Source organism: Anser anser (assembly GCF_964211835.1).
Source record: "Anser anser genome assembly, chromosome: 16".
Lineage (NCBI taxonomy): Eukaryota > Metazoa > Chordata > Aves > Anseriformes > Anatidae > Anser > Anser anser.
Genome location: NC_139737.1, coordinates 2,621,117 through 2,634,821, shown reverse-complemented (window position 1 = coordinate 2,634,821; position 13,705 = coordinate 2,621,117). Strand labels below are relative to the sequence as shown.

The 13,705-nt window shown below is 50.8% G+C and overlaps 1 protein-coding gene across 1 annotated transcript in view; it reads left to right on the top strand.

The window, feature by feature from the left end:
* Window positions 1–289: 289 nt before the first annotated feature.
* LOC310882494 (DEP domain-containing mTOR-interacting protein-like) overlaps window positions 290–13,705 on the top strand; it is a 16,480-nt gene continuing 3,064 nt past the window's right edge. Inside the window, exons 1-5 of the mRNA XM_083801352.1 lie at window positions 290–1,179; window positions 8,190–8,368; window positions 11,845–11,968; window positions 13,152–13,436; window positions 13,547–13,611. Coding sequence (XP_083657478.1) covers window positions 1,094–1,179; window positions 8,190–8,368; window positions 11,845–11,968; window positions 13,152–13,436; window positions 13,547–13,611 — 739 coding nt within the window. The 5' untranslated portion in view covers window positions 290–1,093. The remainder of the gene's footprint in view (window positions 1,180–8,189; window positions 8,369–11,844; window positions 11,969–13,151; window positions 13,437–13,546; window positions 13,612–13,705) is intronic.

Genomic DNA, 13,705 nt, shown 5'->3' with positions numbered 1-13,705 from the left:
TTTGCTGGTTCCCCCTTCATCTTTCACTGCAGTACATTCTCTGTTCCATTCCAGCAATCTCTTGTGGACTGGGGGAACTGGTGGGGATATTGGCTAAAAGCTCCCCGCTGAGAAACTGCTGCTAGAGATGATCTAATTAACAATGGCATTGACTTTACTGATGCTTTATTACGCTTTGAATTGAAGTAGAGTTTCCTTAATTGATACAATTTCCTTCCCTTCCCTCAAACCCGTCTCCTCTGCATTTTCTTTTTGTAAGGTGCCCCCCCTATTTACATTGCAGGGATTTTGTCTTCTTTGCCAGCCGCTTTTTTTCCACTTTGCCTTTAACTAATGGAAATATAATTGCACACGCATCTGACGGCAATGACGGCTGTAATTAATCGCCTCCATATCCCAGTTCCTCTGCTTATTGCTTTACTCAACATTATCATTGCAAGGTCAGCTCTGGCCTGCAGAGAAAAGATCTCTGATGGAGGAAAGGGCAGGCAGGAGCGGAGGCAGGTGTCGGTGCCTGGGGGCAGGCTCTAATGGCCCAAGGCAGGAGACCCATCGCCTCCAGCCCTTGCTAATTGCAGGCTGAGCTTCTCCATCCGACCTCTGCGATGGTTGCTACCACGAGGAAGGAACCAGGCTGCCCTGAGCCCGCTTTTCAGCCCGCGTCGGCCGTGGTGTGGGATGGAGCCGGGAGGAAAAGCCCTTAGGGAAGAGGCTGGGACCAGCCTCCACCTTGGGAGTCGGCTGGAGCCCTTCTTAGGGAAGGCGCGGCACGAGGACGGGGTGGCTGCGGGGCTTTTCCTCAGCGCCCGACCGAAAGAGCATCCTCCGAGCACAGCGGCACCCCGCAGCCGTGCGGGCAGGCCGAGCGCCCCGCGGGTGAGGCCGGCTCCGAGCCTCCGCGGGGCCTCCAAGGCTCCGCCTCCGGCCTCCGGGGAGGGGAGGAGAGGCCGGGAGCGGCCCCGGCGGCTCGGGGCTGCCCACCTGAGCCTCGCTTTGCGGGGTTGGGACCGAGCAGCCTCCGGCCCCGCGAGCCCATGGGGGGCCCGGGGAGGGTGCGGAGCTCCTGCCCCGCTCGGGCTGCCTCCCGGCCGGCATGGAGAGCCTGGGCGGCAGCCTGAAGAAGAAAGCCGCGGAGCTGCACTACAGGGCAGAGGTGATGATCGCCGGGGAGCAGCTGAGGTAGGAGGCAGGGCTGGGGGGGGCTCGGGGCTGCACCCACCCGCCGGGGGGTCCCTGCTGTGCCCCCCGGTGCTCGGTTTGCTGAGCACCCCCCCCCCGCCTCTCTGGCACCGAGTTGCCGGAGAAGCAGGTCCTTCCCCGTGTCACCCCGTCCTGCTGCTCAGCACCGGGCAGCTCCTGCCCTCCGCCTCCGGGTGCTAGAGGATCGCCCGGTGCCTTTGGGTGGCAGCGGGTTTTCTGCTCCTCCGGCATCCTGCACCACGTCCAGAGCCTGCTGCAGTGACACCGGCATCCTGGGGACACCGGCATCCTAGGGACACTGACAGCTTGGGGACACTGAGAGCCTGGGGACACCAGCACTCTGGGGACAGCCCTGCCCATGGGGCTTGGACTTCTGGGGCGATGCAGGAGGGCGCTCCGTGGGTGCCGTGTGCCTGAATGCGAGCAACCCGAAGGGTCTCGTGAAAAAGTTGCTTTGGGGAACTTGCGCTGTTTCATGGTCCCGGCTCTCAAGCAACTTCTGAGCTCTCTTCTTATGAAGACTGAAATAAGTTCTGCTGTGCAGGGCAACCCGTGTGGCTGAGAAGCACGCTCCTTGTGCATCTGGGGTCGGAAAAAAAAACTGCCTCTAAACATGCAGCTATAGGCTTTTCTCGCTCTCCAGCAGAGTTGGCTTGTTTGTATCTGGAGCTGTTATTTTTTGCTTTGAAATGTGGGTGGGAGCTAGGAAATATATCCCTGAATTATGTGAAGAGCCCGGAGCCCATGTCTGTTAGCACCAGAATCCTAAAATTACCTCTGTGCCACTGTGCTGTCCAGACTCAGTGTTCATGTTAGCCTTAGCTTTATTAATTTGCGTTGTATTAAGGACTGACAATTTCCTTCTAAAGATTAGGGCTCCATTCTGGAAACACAGCCCACGTCCAAGGTGGCTGGAATGTAAATGTGCAACAATGGTCAGCCACATTTCCGTTGTCTTTCCCAAATATTGCCTGCATTATAAGTGAGGTTTAGAATATGAGCTTAACTTTCTTGTAGGGAAGAGCAGCAGCGGATCTAAGAGCGTGTTGCTTCATTTCAGTAACTCATTGCAAGTGACGCTAAATTATTGCTTTTTCCATCCCACAGGCAGGGCAGGATTCATTATTCATATTTATATTTCCAATGTTTTACTCATCTGGAGTGACTGTGGTCATGGGTGCTATAGCCTGGGCCAAAGGAAGGGGTCAGGTATTCAGAAAATAAACTAACTGAGCCATGTGTTAAAGCTGCAATGAGTGGGTGTGCAAGGGCTGTGATGTGACTTCCTAGCTCTTTTTACTGGTCAGGAGCATGTCAAATCCTGGAGCATTTTGACATTTGTGACTGTAAAGAGGAGATGGGGGCACAATAAACCTATCTGTGAAAAGAGCTTTTCTACCATCCTGTGCACTGCCCTAGTTCTTATAAGCAAGGAAAAGATGCAGTGCAAATGGTACATTCTTCTGAAAACCCATAACACCAACTCATTTTTTCCTTCCAATATTTGTCTAGGAGCTTCAGTCCTCACTGTCAGTGCAAATGTGCCCACAGGCTTTTAAAAAAAAAGCCATTTAGCTTTAAAAACACAAGACACATGTACTTTGGGGAACAAGATGCAGATACTTTTTGAGACACCCATATAAATATTTTTTTCCCTGTAGCTGGAGTGTCTGGGAGTTTCCTGGTTTGAGTTAGGGAGCTCCCAAAATCCCAGTTTTCAGACCCCTTGCAGCAGGTTGCAGTCCTGAACTGAACCTTGCTCCTCTCGAAGCCCTCGAGGTTCATAGCACAAGTCTTGTGGGGAGCGGTGGAGGGAGCTGGGGTTCCTCGGCTTGGAGAAAAGGAGGCTCAGGGGAGAATTTATTGAGCTCCACAATTACCTTAAAGGAGGCTGTATTGAGGTTGGGATCGAGCTCTTCTCCCAGTCACTGATAAGACAAGGAAACAGCCTTAAATTGTGCCAGGGGAGGTCTAGGTAGGGTATTAGATAAAATTTATTTACTGCAAGGGTTGTGAAGTATTAGAACAGGCTGCCCAGGGAAGTGATTGAGTCACCATCCCTGGAGGTCTTCAAAAAATGTGTAGATGTAGAGCTTAGGGACATGGTTTAATGGTGGGCTTGGCAGTGCTAGGTCGAAGGTTGGACCAGGTGATCTTAGAGGTCTTTTCAACCTGCATGATTCTGTGAGTCTAAGCTCTTTGTTTCCTAGAGGACAGCAGGTGGCTTTCATCCAGCATGACTGCACTGCTCTTCACTTGTGCTTTGCAGGTGATGGGTCTAAATGCTGGGGTCTTGGGCAGAGCAGTCTCATCCTTCTGCCTTGGTCTGGGCAGGAGCTTGTTCCCAGTGCAGAAAGTCTGGAGTCTGCTGCTGGGCAGGAAGGTGGAGAGCTGGACTCCAGCAACCTGCTGCCCAGTTCGTCCAGCCGAAAGGAGAATTGAGTGACAGCAGAGCACGCTGCATGCTCGAGCCCCTCTCTTGTATTTTGGGGATCCTCCAGCTTGGCAGGTAAGGAGGATTTAGTGCCATGAATCTTCCCAAGGCCAGTTGGGTAGGTATTGATGGGGAAACGGAGGCACAGAGGCTGGATGACCTTGCTGAGGCAAGGGCAGGACTAAATGCCTGCGTTGTGTTCCCCTGCTTGCCCTTGGATAAGGAATCACGGCACCGCATAAAGGAGCCTCGCAGACTTCTCCCGTGCATGCTCTGTAAGCCTTGATCAGCAAATCATGCTGTTGTATCTACAAAAAACCTCAAACATTTGTTTTCCCTGTTCTCCACTTCCTGCCCTGCCTCCTCCTTGCTATTGTATTTAGCCAAACAAACCTTTGTTCCGTCTTTATGGTTCTTTGGCTTCCCAGCAAGTTTGCAAATCCCTCTCGGTTTGCTTTGGCTGGAACGATGAGTCTGTTCAGTGTCGCGGTGCATTTCCCAGCCAGAAATGGCTGCACAAGTGAGGGGTGAGGAAATGCTTCTTGGGGATGGCCAGGGATGAACTTATCCTAAAGAAATTGGGGGGGACACTGCGTGCTGTGCTTGGGGATGGCTGCCTGCTGGCTGCCTTCACTTCCACACAGATGTTGCTTCCTGGTCCACGGAGGGGGAAGAGAAGTTTGGGTCCCAAGTCACTCCCCATCAGAAAGACAAAAATATTAATTTCCACTGATATCTTGGTGCTGTGTTTGACAGGGTTGCTGTGTCAGGCATTCCTCGCGTCTCCTGCTGTCGGTCTTTTTGTTTCAGCCGGGTAATCTTGCATGAAAATCCCAGTAGTTTTACTGGGTGTTGAGTGCTCTTGGGTGGCATTCCATAAGCGAGGCCCAATTAGTCATTTCTAATTGCAACAAATGGCTTATCTGCACAGAGATATCCGGGAACAGCTACTGCGCTTTGAATTCACACCCTTCTGTAAGCTGGGTTTCTCAAGTATAGACAAGTCCTTGTGCACTCCTCTGGGGATTCATCACGGTCAGGTGAACCAGCTGTTCTCCAGTAACTCTGCTAAGCTGCATTAATCACTCGGAGATGTGAAATATACTCAGGAAACTTATACCCGATCTTGGACAAAGAAAAGGGAAGGAAGGTTTTCTCCTACGAAGAACAAAGTTGTGATTTCAACTGCTGTCCAGGACTTTCCAAGGTGGTGTTTTAATTGGATACTCCGACTGAGACGCTGTTATACAGAGTGCTAATACTTTGATGCTTTGAAAATTAGGTTCGCTTCGAGGTTTGGAGCTGAACCTGCCCTAGTTTGTATCCCTGGCTGAGATAGTGGGTCCACAGGAGGTGCTTGGTGTGGCAGTCACCAAGTGAACTTCTGGCTGTTATTCAGAAGATCATGCAACGTGGTCAGAAAGCTGCTATTACACTTTTTATTTTTTTTATTTTTTTTTAGTGCTGGTGAAAGAGAAGCCTAAGAAGCAGAGTTGCTCTTGCTGGAATTACTTTTTGAGGTTTAAGTTCAGTTTTCCTATATGTGCATTTAAATAGAAGGAAAATAAAACACGTCTGTACCTCTTTGAATGGGCTGCCACAGCCATGCAAAACTCTCTGCTCCCTAATGTGCTTTTGCAAGTATGGGAGTGCAGCAAGCTGGGTTCTGCAGTGGTTGATTTGTAAGAATGTTCCTCTCCAGCAGCTATTTTGCAGATGTGCTCTTGTGGCTGGTGCTCCCTTTTACTGAGCACTCAGCTTTTTTTTTTTTCCCCCCTCTAAAGATAGGAAAATAAAAGATCATTTGGATGATGTATCTTCAGGGTCATTCATTTATATTTAATTTCTGTGGGAATGCAAACTTCAGGTAACGTCCTTGAGATTTTCACCTTGGCATTTGGGCTGCTCAAGGCTCGTTTACGCAAGCAGGAGGTGATGGGGAGCAATGAGTAGCGATTCCCCCAGCTCCCGGTGAGGGGTCCCGCTCTGCGCCAACACACGGGGCTCTTGGTGCAGGACAGCTCTCACTTCAGGGATTGCTCTGGCTGTCCAGCTCCCGTGCAGTAAACCCAGCACCCTTTCCAATACAAGGAAGTGCTCGTGTTGCTGTACGTCTCTGATTCAGGCTCTTGGTTCCAAACTGTGTGAAATGTGAGTGCACAGAAATCGTGGAGAGCGGAGCTGCGTGGTTGGCAATGTGCCCCAGCGGTGGGCATCCTTCAGGGCGCTGGTAACAACCAGTGGGACTTAAACTCTTGACTCCCTCGAGGGTTTCTTAGAATTTATTTTCTGTTTGCGCTGCTGCAGGTCAGCCTTTCAACAAGGTCATGCAGAGGGAAGGATGGTGTCTTTTTAGTGACCTTGACGAAGAAACAAGTCGGTTACGCAGCGCAGTCTGTCCAAAGCAAGTGCATGCGAAAGCAGCGTGCTGGCTGCCAGACCAGGAACGTTTCATAACAGTTGGCTGTCATGTTCCAGCAAGCATCTTATCCTTGTATTGTGCCTTTATTTATTTATTTTATGTCCTTTTGAAGAAATAATATGTACATGGGAAAGGTTTTGGCATGCAGAAAATTTGTAATAGTGCATTACATATGCCTCCTTAATGTTTTTTTTTTTCACTTGGAAGCATGGTTACGAAACAGTCACAGCTCCAGTGGCTTTGTTTTTCCAACGTGGTATATAGGCTGCTTCAGAGGGGTGTCAGCCAAGCTGCTCAAAGATGCAGTTGACGTTATGCCCTTGTGTATCTGAAGGACACGATCTGTCTCCTCTTAGTTGATGGGAAACATGAGGACAGTGAACAAGACCACAAGGACACTCGAGCTGTGTGTCCTCCACTGCCTTGAGTCTGTGGACAGCAGGGCAAACTTCTCACAAACTCCAAACAGCACAAAAGATCTATGACACTGCTGCTCCAAGACGTTTAAACCCCACTTTATTCCCTTCCTGACAATTGTTCACAGTAGAATAGTTTCAAAATAAGAATGTATATGTATTTAAATCCTAATAATTTTTAACAGTACTTTTTTTCTGAAAATCTTCTTTTTCCCCTCCCCTGAAGCTCTGTGCATTTCCTGCAGTATTCTGAAATGTGACATTTTTGGTTTAGTCATTTGTGTTTTCTTTGTGTCTCTGCATTGTCAAATCCTGCCATGTTTCTTTGGGTGTTACCTGGAAGGTCCGAGCCTATCTATTAACAATTACGTTGGCTTGTAGTAGCCTGAACACTAATTGCAGCAATCAGTTACTACATTTTTATCCAGCAAAGGTTTTATCTTAAGACTTCTGAGACCCTGGCATTTGTTAATCCTATAATGTAGGATAATCTGTTATTATCTGATAGATTTCAGGATATTTAAAATTTCTCATATGGTGCTTGCAACTATTGTTCAACAGGCTGCCACGTACGATGTGGTGTCTACAAAACAAAGGAACCTGAGGAATTAAACAAAGAACCACTGCAGTGATTAATGCCTTTGTAAAATACACTGGCTTGAGGCAAAACTGTGAATTGGAATAGATAACTTGGAACCAGAAATGTCCTGAAGTTACAGAGAAGATATTAATTAAACATCTCCTCTCTGAGTCTGCCGCATGCACAGGGCGTTTTTCAGGGTGAGCCTTTTGAGAACAGCAATGACTACAGGGCAGAAGTTTGGCTGCCGGTCAGATCTCCTGCCGGGCTGGGTTAGCTTTGGCATGAGCACACAAGATCTCTGTGCTTTGCGGCTCGCTCTGTCGTTCAAGTCCTTTTAAATGTCGAAGCTGAACCCACCTGAGCAACCTTCACTCGTATTCATCTTTCCATCAGAGCTGCAGACCAGCCACAACGTCAGGGTTCTCAGGGTAGGACGCTTGTACTTCTGGTGAAATCTGTCCCAGTCTATCCCAGTTTGAACCAGAAAAAGTCAGGACTACCGCTGGACCGAAGGCAGCGCTATCTCTGAGCGAGCTGTCTTTGGCTGGCTCGTGGTTCGGATCAGTTTGCTCGTGTTTGCTGGGGATTATTGGTACAGGAAAGCACAGATCTGCCTGGCATTCGTCCTTGTTAGAAGAAACAAGGGCTCCCATTGACGGTCCCACCCTGAGCTCCAGCCTTTAGGCTCCAGCCTTTGTCCTGGTGGCAGCGACGTTCCTGCTCCCATGCTTATGGGGAAGGAGAGCTCGACACAGAACCGTGCCAAGAGGACAAATATGTGTGCTATTATTTTGTGTGTGTGTTTTGGCCCTTCTTCACAAGCTTCAGTGAGCTGCTGTGTATTTTTCAGGGGCCTGTTTAGAGCAAAAAATCTTGTGTGGTTCAACGTCTGGTGTAGCCAATCACCAAATCCACGCAGTGGGAGTAGGGAGAAGGGGATGTTGAAGAGAGGCTCCTTAGGATGGGCTGATGCAGTCTAGCAAAGCGAAGAGGTTTGGTTGAACTTGTTAGCCACTGGGTGCTTGCCAGAAGTCCCAAATCAGCAGCAGTTTCTCTGGGCTGGGCAGGTGCTGGGTGCTGGACTGAAAGCTCCCTGCAGCGCCAGCTGGGCTCAGCAGCCGTCTTTCTCCCCAGGCTTCGCCTCCACGATGGGAAGCTCATTAAGGACAGACGCTACCACCTCCGAACGTACCCCAACTGCTTCGTGGCCAAGGAGCTCACGGACTGGCTGATCGACCACAAAGAAGCCCCAGACCGAGAGACGGGCATCCGCCTCATGCAGAAGCTGATGGACCACTACATCATCCACCATGGTGGGTGGGTTTCTCCGCCACCCACTGAGCCTCCCCAGGGGGTGGCTGCCTGTCTGCTCACTGCGTGTGGCCGTCAGAGGCACGATCAGGTCCCTTTTTGTGGCCATCCCATGGGCGAGGGCTCCTGGGGGTGATGGGCAGGCTGGATGGGGTTGGATCAGAGTTGCTGCAGTGCTTTGGGGGATGCGCCGGTTCCCTGTCCTGCAGAAAGGGAATAGGGCTGGGTGTTGGTAAAAGCATCTCGGGTGGCTTTTATCTGAAGGTGATTTCAGTAATTCCTGACCTGTATTCACCTACAGCAAATGCACCAGCAGAGGGGTGGTTATTTTTACAGAAGCTAGTCTAGCTCGTGCTTGTGCCAGGCAGGAGTGGAAGCTGAATGATGATGCACGCTTCCTATCCGCAGAAAAGCTCATTTCTTACTGTAGGGGCCCAGTATTCCCCAATTTCTCCATTCACGCCTGGGTAGGACAAGAGGGGGTGTGGAGTCCACACCATCCAAAACAAACAAACAAACAAACCAACTGTAAAACTGGGGGCAAAGCTATCCCTTGGAAATTAGGTGTGTGGTGCCATTTCAAAGGCTTTTCTTTGGAACCTGTTAAAAGAAAAAAAAAAAGGGGGGGGGGGCGGGGGTAGAGAGAAAAAAAGAAAAAGCTTCATTCCCAAGCCCAACTTGTAATATTCAGGCTTTGTTCTTTTTAATATTTTTTTGAACTCCCGACAGTTTTGGACTGACCCATGTCTCGCGCTGCGGTCTGTGCCCATCCCCGAGCTGCAGAGCAGTCACCGAGGTCAGCCCTGGCACATGCACCTGCTGCAGCCCTGCCTGCACCTCTGCCTTCACCTTTCTCTCCAAAAACATGCACGGCACATCCTTGCTGCAGGCCCTGGTCCTGGGTGTGCAGCTGCTGTCACTTCTGGCAGAGCAAGCTGCTTTTTTCCTCTTCCTTTTTTTGAGAGCCCAGAGCCTCAGCCCACTGAAGGCTGTTCAGCCTTTGATTTTTTTTCATTTTTTTATATATTTGTAGGCTGTGCCTTCTCGATGGAGGCAATGATGCTCAGACTGCCTACACGCTTCTCAAAACGTGTGGCCATGCTTCTTCCATGTTAGATGAAATATTGAGAAACGGTTGGCAAAGAAGAGAAGGGGCTCGAGCGGAACAAGGTTCCACGTTCAGCTTTCAGCCAAGCATCCAGGCAAGGTGCCCAGGTGTTCAACACAGCTGGGGCTGCTTCCCCCTGCCCTGCCATTGCCTTTGGAAGGCATCTCCTACTGGGACAGGCAAGGGCAGAGGTGCTTAAATAGGAATGTTTGTAGTTGCAGTGAAGATTTCCTCGGATTTCTAAGATTTTCCAAAGAAATCTTAAGGCTTCGGGCCTATTTTTTTTTTTCCTAATAAAATAATAAAACAGATTTGTTTTCTAGGGGAAGTGAAGCTTTATATTAATATGAGATCTTTGGGACACGAGCGCCAGTAACCTGGTGCGTGGTGGCAGTCTGTCGTAAGCTGAGGAGGTGGAAATGGATGCCAGACACCAAATTCAACCCTCTCTTCCCCCATCTTCTAGGAGCTGCCTTTGACCAGCGCAATGCACTCTGTTGCCATCTGCGCCTTGCTGGGTTCATGCCCTTTGTGTTACGCTGCCTTGAAAAAAAATAAACCCCGCTGCTGTGCTTTATTGCAAACGCATAACACCGAAGCAGTGAGTTCTCAGTTATCCATTAACGCTGAAAAGTGATTATTTTTCCATCTCTCCAGCCAACAATTTCAAATAAAGCCATTAGTTAGCTAAACCTCCACGGCTGTGGCTGCTGGTGCTGCTTTGATTGCTTATCGTGGGCACGTCCCTCCCGCTCCCGCGATAATTCCTCGCAGAGCACCCACGCTGGCTTTCCGGCTCACCTCAGGACCATTAATTTTCGTTAGTCCTATGGAAATCGGGCTGTCTGCTAACCGCAGCACTGCGCTAAGTGCTTTGCGATCGGCTGCCTAAACTGTTCGCCCTCTTCTCTGCTGGGACCCAGAAGGCAATAATTATCTCGTGCAGATTGCTTCCTGTGCTGCCTGGTGTGGTGCACGCTGGTGCTCTGTGACATGCTGCAAACGTGTTAGGCTTCACACAGCAAAACGCTTTGGCTTCCTAGGGGTGCTGTCCTGTAAGATTTTGTGCTCAATTCCCATCTATCACCCAATGGCAAAGGCATCTAAGGCACCACTCCTTTCAATTAAGATGTTCCCAACTTTCACCTTTCGAAACCTCCGTCCCGACCTGCCCTCTGCCTGATGAATCACGGGCTTCGGTGTCCTGATTTCCCACCGGGACGACTGCTCGGGAGGAATTAGGGACTCAGGATAATCTGACAGGCTTTGGCATCGTCGCCAAAATGGGAATGAAGCTTTGCCAGTTTGCTCGGAAGGAGGAACAAGCGTTAAAGTTTTCACAAGAAGTATGTTACATCGTTTGGATTTTGCTCTGGTGTATTACATTACTTCAGTGAGGAAATCGGTGCGGTTTTCTTTGTCCCTCTCTCTTCTCTCTGGTCTACTTTTCTTTGTTTTCTGGGTATCTTCTTTATACCATTTTTATCAGTGAAGTTTTTCCCTTCTTCCTTCAGACAGATTGACCTGAAGCAAGGCAGGCTGACTTATCTGAGAACTGGACTGTGATTTCTATTTTTTTTTTAATTGTAATCTAGGCGTTTGTTGTAGGCAAGTTTATCTCAGAACTGTATCCCAAATATTTGCCTGCTGAATGTCACATGAATTTAATAACCATGCGTTTACAGACTGTGTTCTCAGCCACAAGGTAAATATGAAAGTGGGACTTTCCACAGTGATTGGTTTATTCCAGTTGTGTGCACCTAGCTTTGGAGGAAAGAATGAAAAAAAAACCTCTGTTGAGGTCAGCTTGCCAACAAGTGAATCGGGCAGGGCTGGCAGAAAATGGTATGGAAAAGTTTTTGTCATTATACCTTATAATTTGCAAGTAGGTGGTCTGGGATTTTGGATGCGGTGATGTAGGGTTTTTTTTCCTTTTCTTCCAAGTCTCCATAAACACGGCAGTAGCTTTCTTTAGAAAAAAAAAAAAAAGTTTCTTGAGACAATTCTGTTTGTTTTCTTTTAGTCTAAACCTAAACACCAGCATTTAAATTAAAATCAACAATATCCCCATTCTAACGAAGCAATTTAGTGACCGGGTCAAAGTGTGGCCTCAGAGCCAAGCTTTCCCAAGGCCTCTTCCACGGGGCTGACCTCTCCCACAGCCCTTCGCGATCCCCTAATTCGGGGACCGAGGGCTGGGATGCTGGTTGTTGCAGCGTGGTCGAGAGGCGGCGGTCAGGGCACTGCACAGCCCCTGGAGCTTCTAACCTGGGGATAAAGCTGAGCCTGTGCCCGGTGCTGCTGTCCGTCTGTCCCGTACGGACTGACATCCATAACACTCACGTCCCTGCCCTGCGCTCCTCCTTCCAGTGTGCGACGAGCACTCGGACTACAAGGATGCCAAGCTGCTGTACCGCTTCCGCAAGGACGACGGGACCTTCCCCCTCAACAAGGACGTGAAGGTGTTCGTGAGGGGGCAGAGCCTGTACGAGAAGTGCGTGAGTCCTTCCCTGCCCCCCTGCGAGGGCTGCGCTCGCTGCTGCTGCTGCTGCTTTGCGGCCGGGACCCGCAGCCACAGCGAGCTTCGCTATTTCTTTTCTGTTCCCCGTGCTGCAGCGTTGGGAAATGATGTTTTCTGAGCCCTGCCACGGGACAATTTGGGCTCGCAGAGGTGCTGGGCTCTCAATTCACAGCTGCTTTGATGTGGTGCTGGGGGTTGGTAATGGGGAGCACAAGGGGCCAGGCTGCAGGCTGAGTGTCCGCAGCAGGGACACGTCCAGTGGCCGTTCCCAGTGCCCCCACAGCCCCAGCCAGTCACATCCACCAGCCCTGCTCGGCTCTGTCCCAGCAAAATCGGCAGGGCACAGGAATGTCAGGGCCTTTCTGGACCTGGCTCCTTGCGCCTCACTTAGTGTGTGTGCAACGTTTCTCATGGAAAAACATTTATAATAATTCCTGGACAGTAAAGGCAACTCCCTCCACCTCCGAACGTTTGGTTTTCTTGGGGTTGATTGTGTCTGGTACCCAATCTGAATTGTCTTCCTGACACCCGAGGAATCTGTTTGTCAGACTGGGTTCAGCCTCGTACCGCCCTGTGGACCCCTTTTCTTTAACAGCCTCTTCCTATTTTCTTGATCCTCAAAGCAATCAGCTGCATGAAGTGGCACGGAGGGAGGTCAGAGGACGGGGTGGGTAGTTTCTGCTGTCCACATCACCTCTGGCCGTTGGGCATCGCTTGCGGTTTGCTTCTGCTCCCAGCAGCAGCCAGGGCGAGCATCCTGCGTCTCACGGCTGAGGCTGCTGCACCCTCTCGTGGAGGCACTGGATGTAGCTCTCCCATGCAGCAAAACGAACGTGGCCTTACCAAAACTCATCTTCTTCACCAGTTTGGCATCAGCCGCTCGTGCACGCCTTGGGTTGCTTGCTCAGCTTTCCCCCTAGGCTTTAGCCGAAGTCGCAGCCGAACTGATCTCCCTGAATCTGCCTCCGCTGCCGCGCCGAGGATCTACAAAACTGCCTGACTGCAGCTCTGCCTTTCCCCCTCCCTTCCCGACGCCCCCCCAGCAGCGATGTTTTTGGCAGGAGCGCTTTGCCCGCTGCTCTCGTCCTTGCCTCGGCCGGCTGCGTGCGGCGGCAGGGCTGCGCGGCGTCACGGCGCCTTGTCCCACCTCCGCCAGGCTGGTCGGCGCCGAGGGGTCCATCCTGAAGGTGCGGGAGGAGAACTCGGTCAAGTACCAGAGGACGTTCCTGGGCTGCGAGATGGTCGACTGGCTGGTTCAGGAGGGGGAAGCGGAGAGCCGAAAGGAGGCGGTGGAGCTGGGCCAGGCGCTGCTGGAGCACGGGATCATTCAGCACGGTGAGCGAGGGGAAGGAAAGCAAGCGATGAGCATAGCTGTCGTGCCAGGAACAAATCCCCTTTCATGGCACGCAACAAGTGCTGGTCAAGTGCCCACTCGGAGATAGCAATGGGGCCTTTCAGTTCTATGTTTGGAGCTGGTGACCTTTGAAGCCCGAGCAAGCCGCCACCACCCGCCGGGGCTTTGAGCTGGAATCCGAGCCCATATTCCTGCAGTTCTTCAAAGCCTCAGGCTGCAGGCCTGGGATCCACCCTGAGTTCTGAGGGCTGGTGGCGAGGATGTAATGTTCAGCTCCACTCGGTCGGAGATCACACCCATCTGCGGGATTTAAACTTTCCATTTGGAGGGCAGGGAGTCCTCTGAGTGTCTGGGAC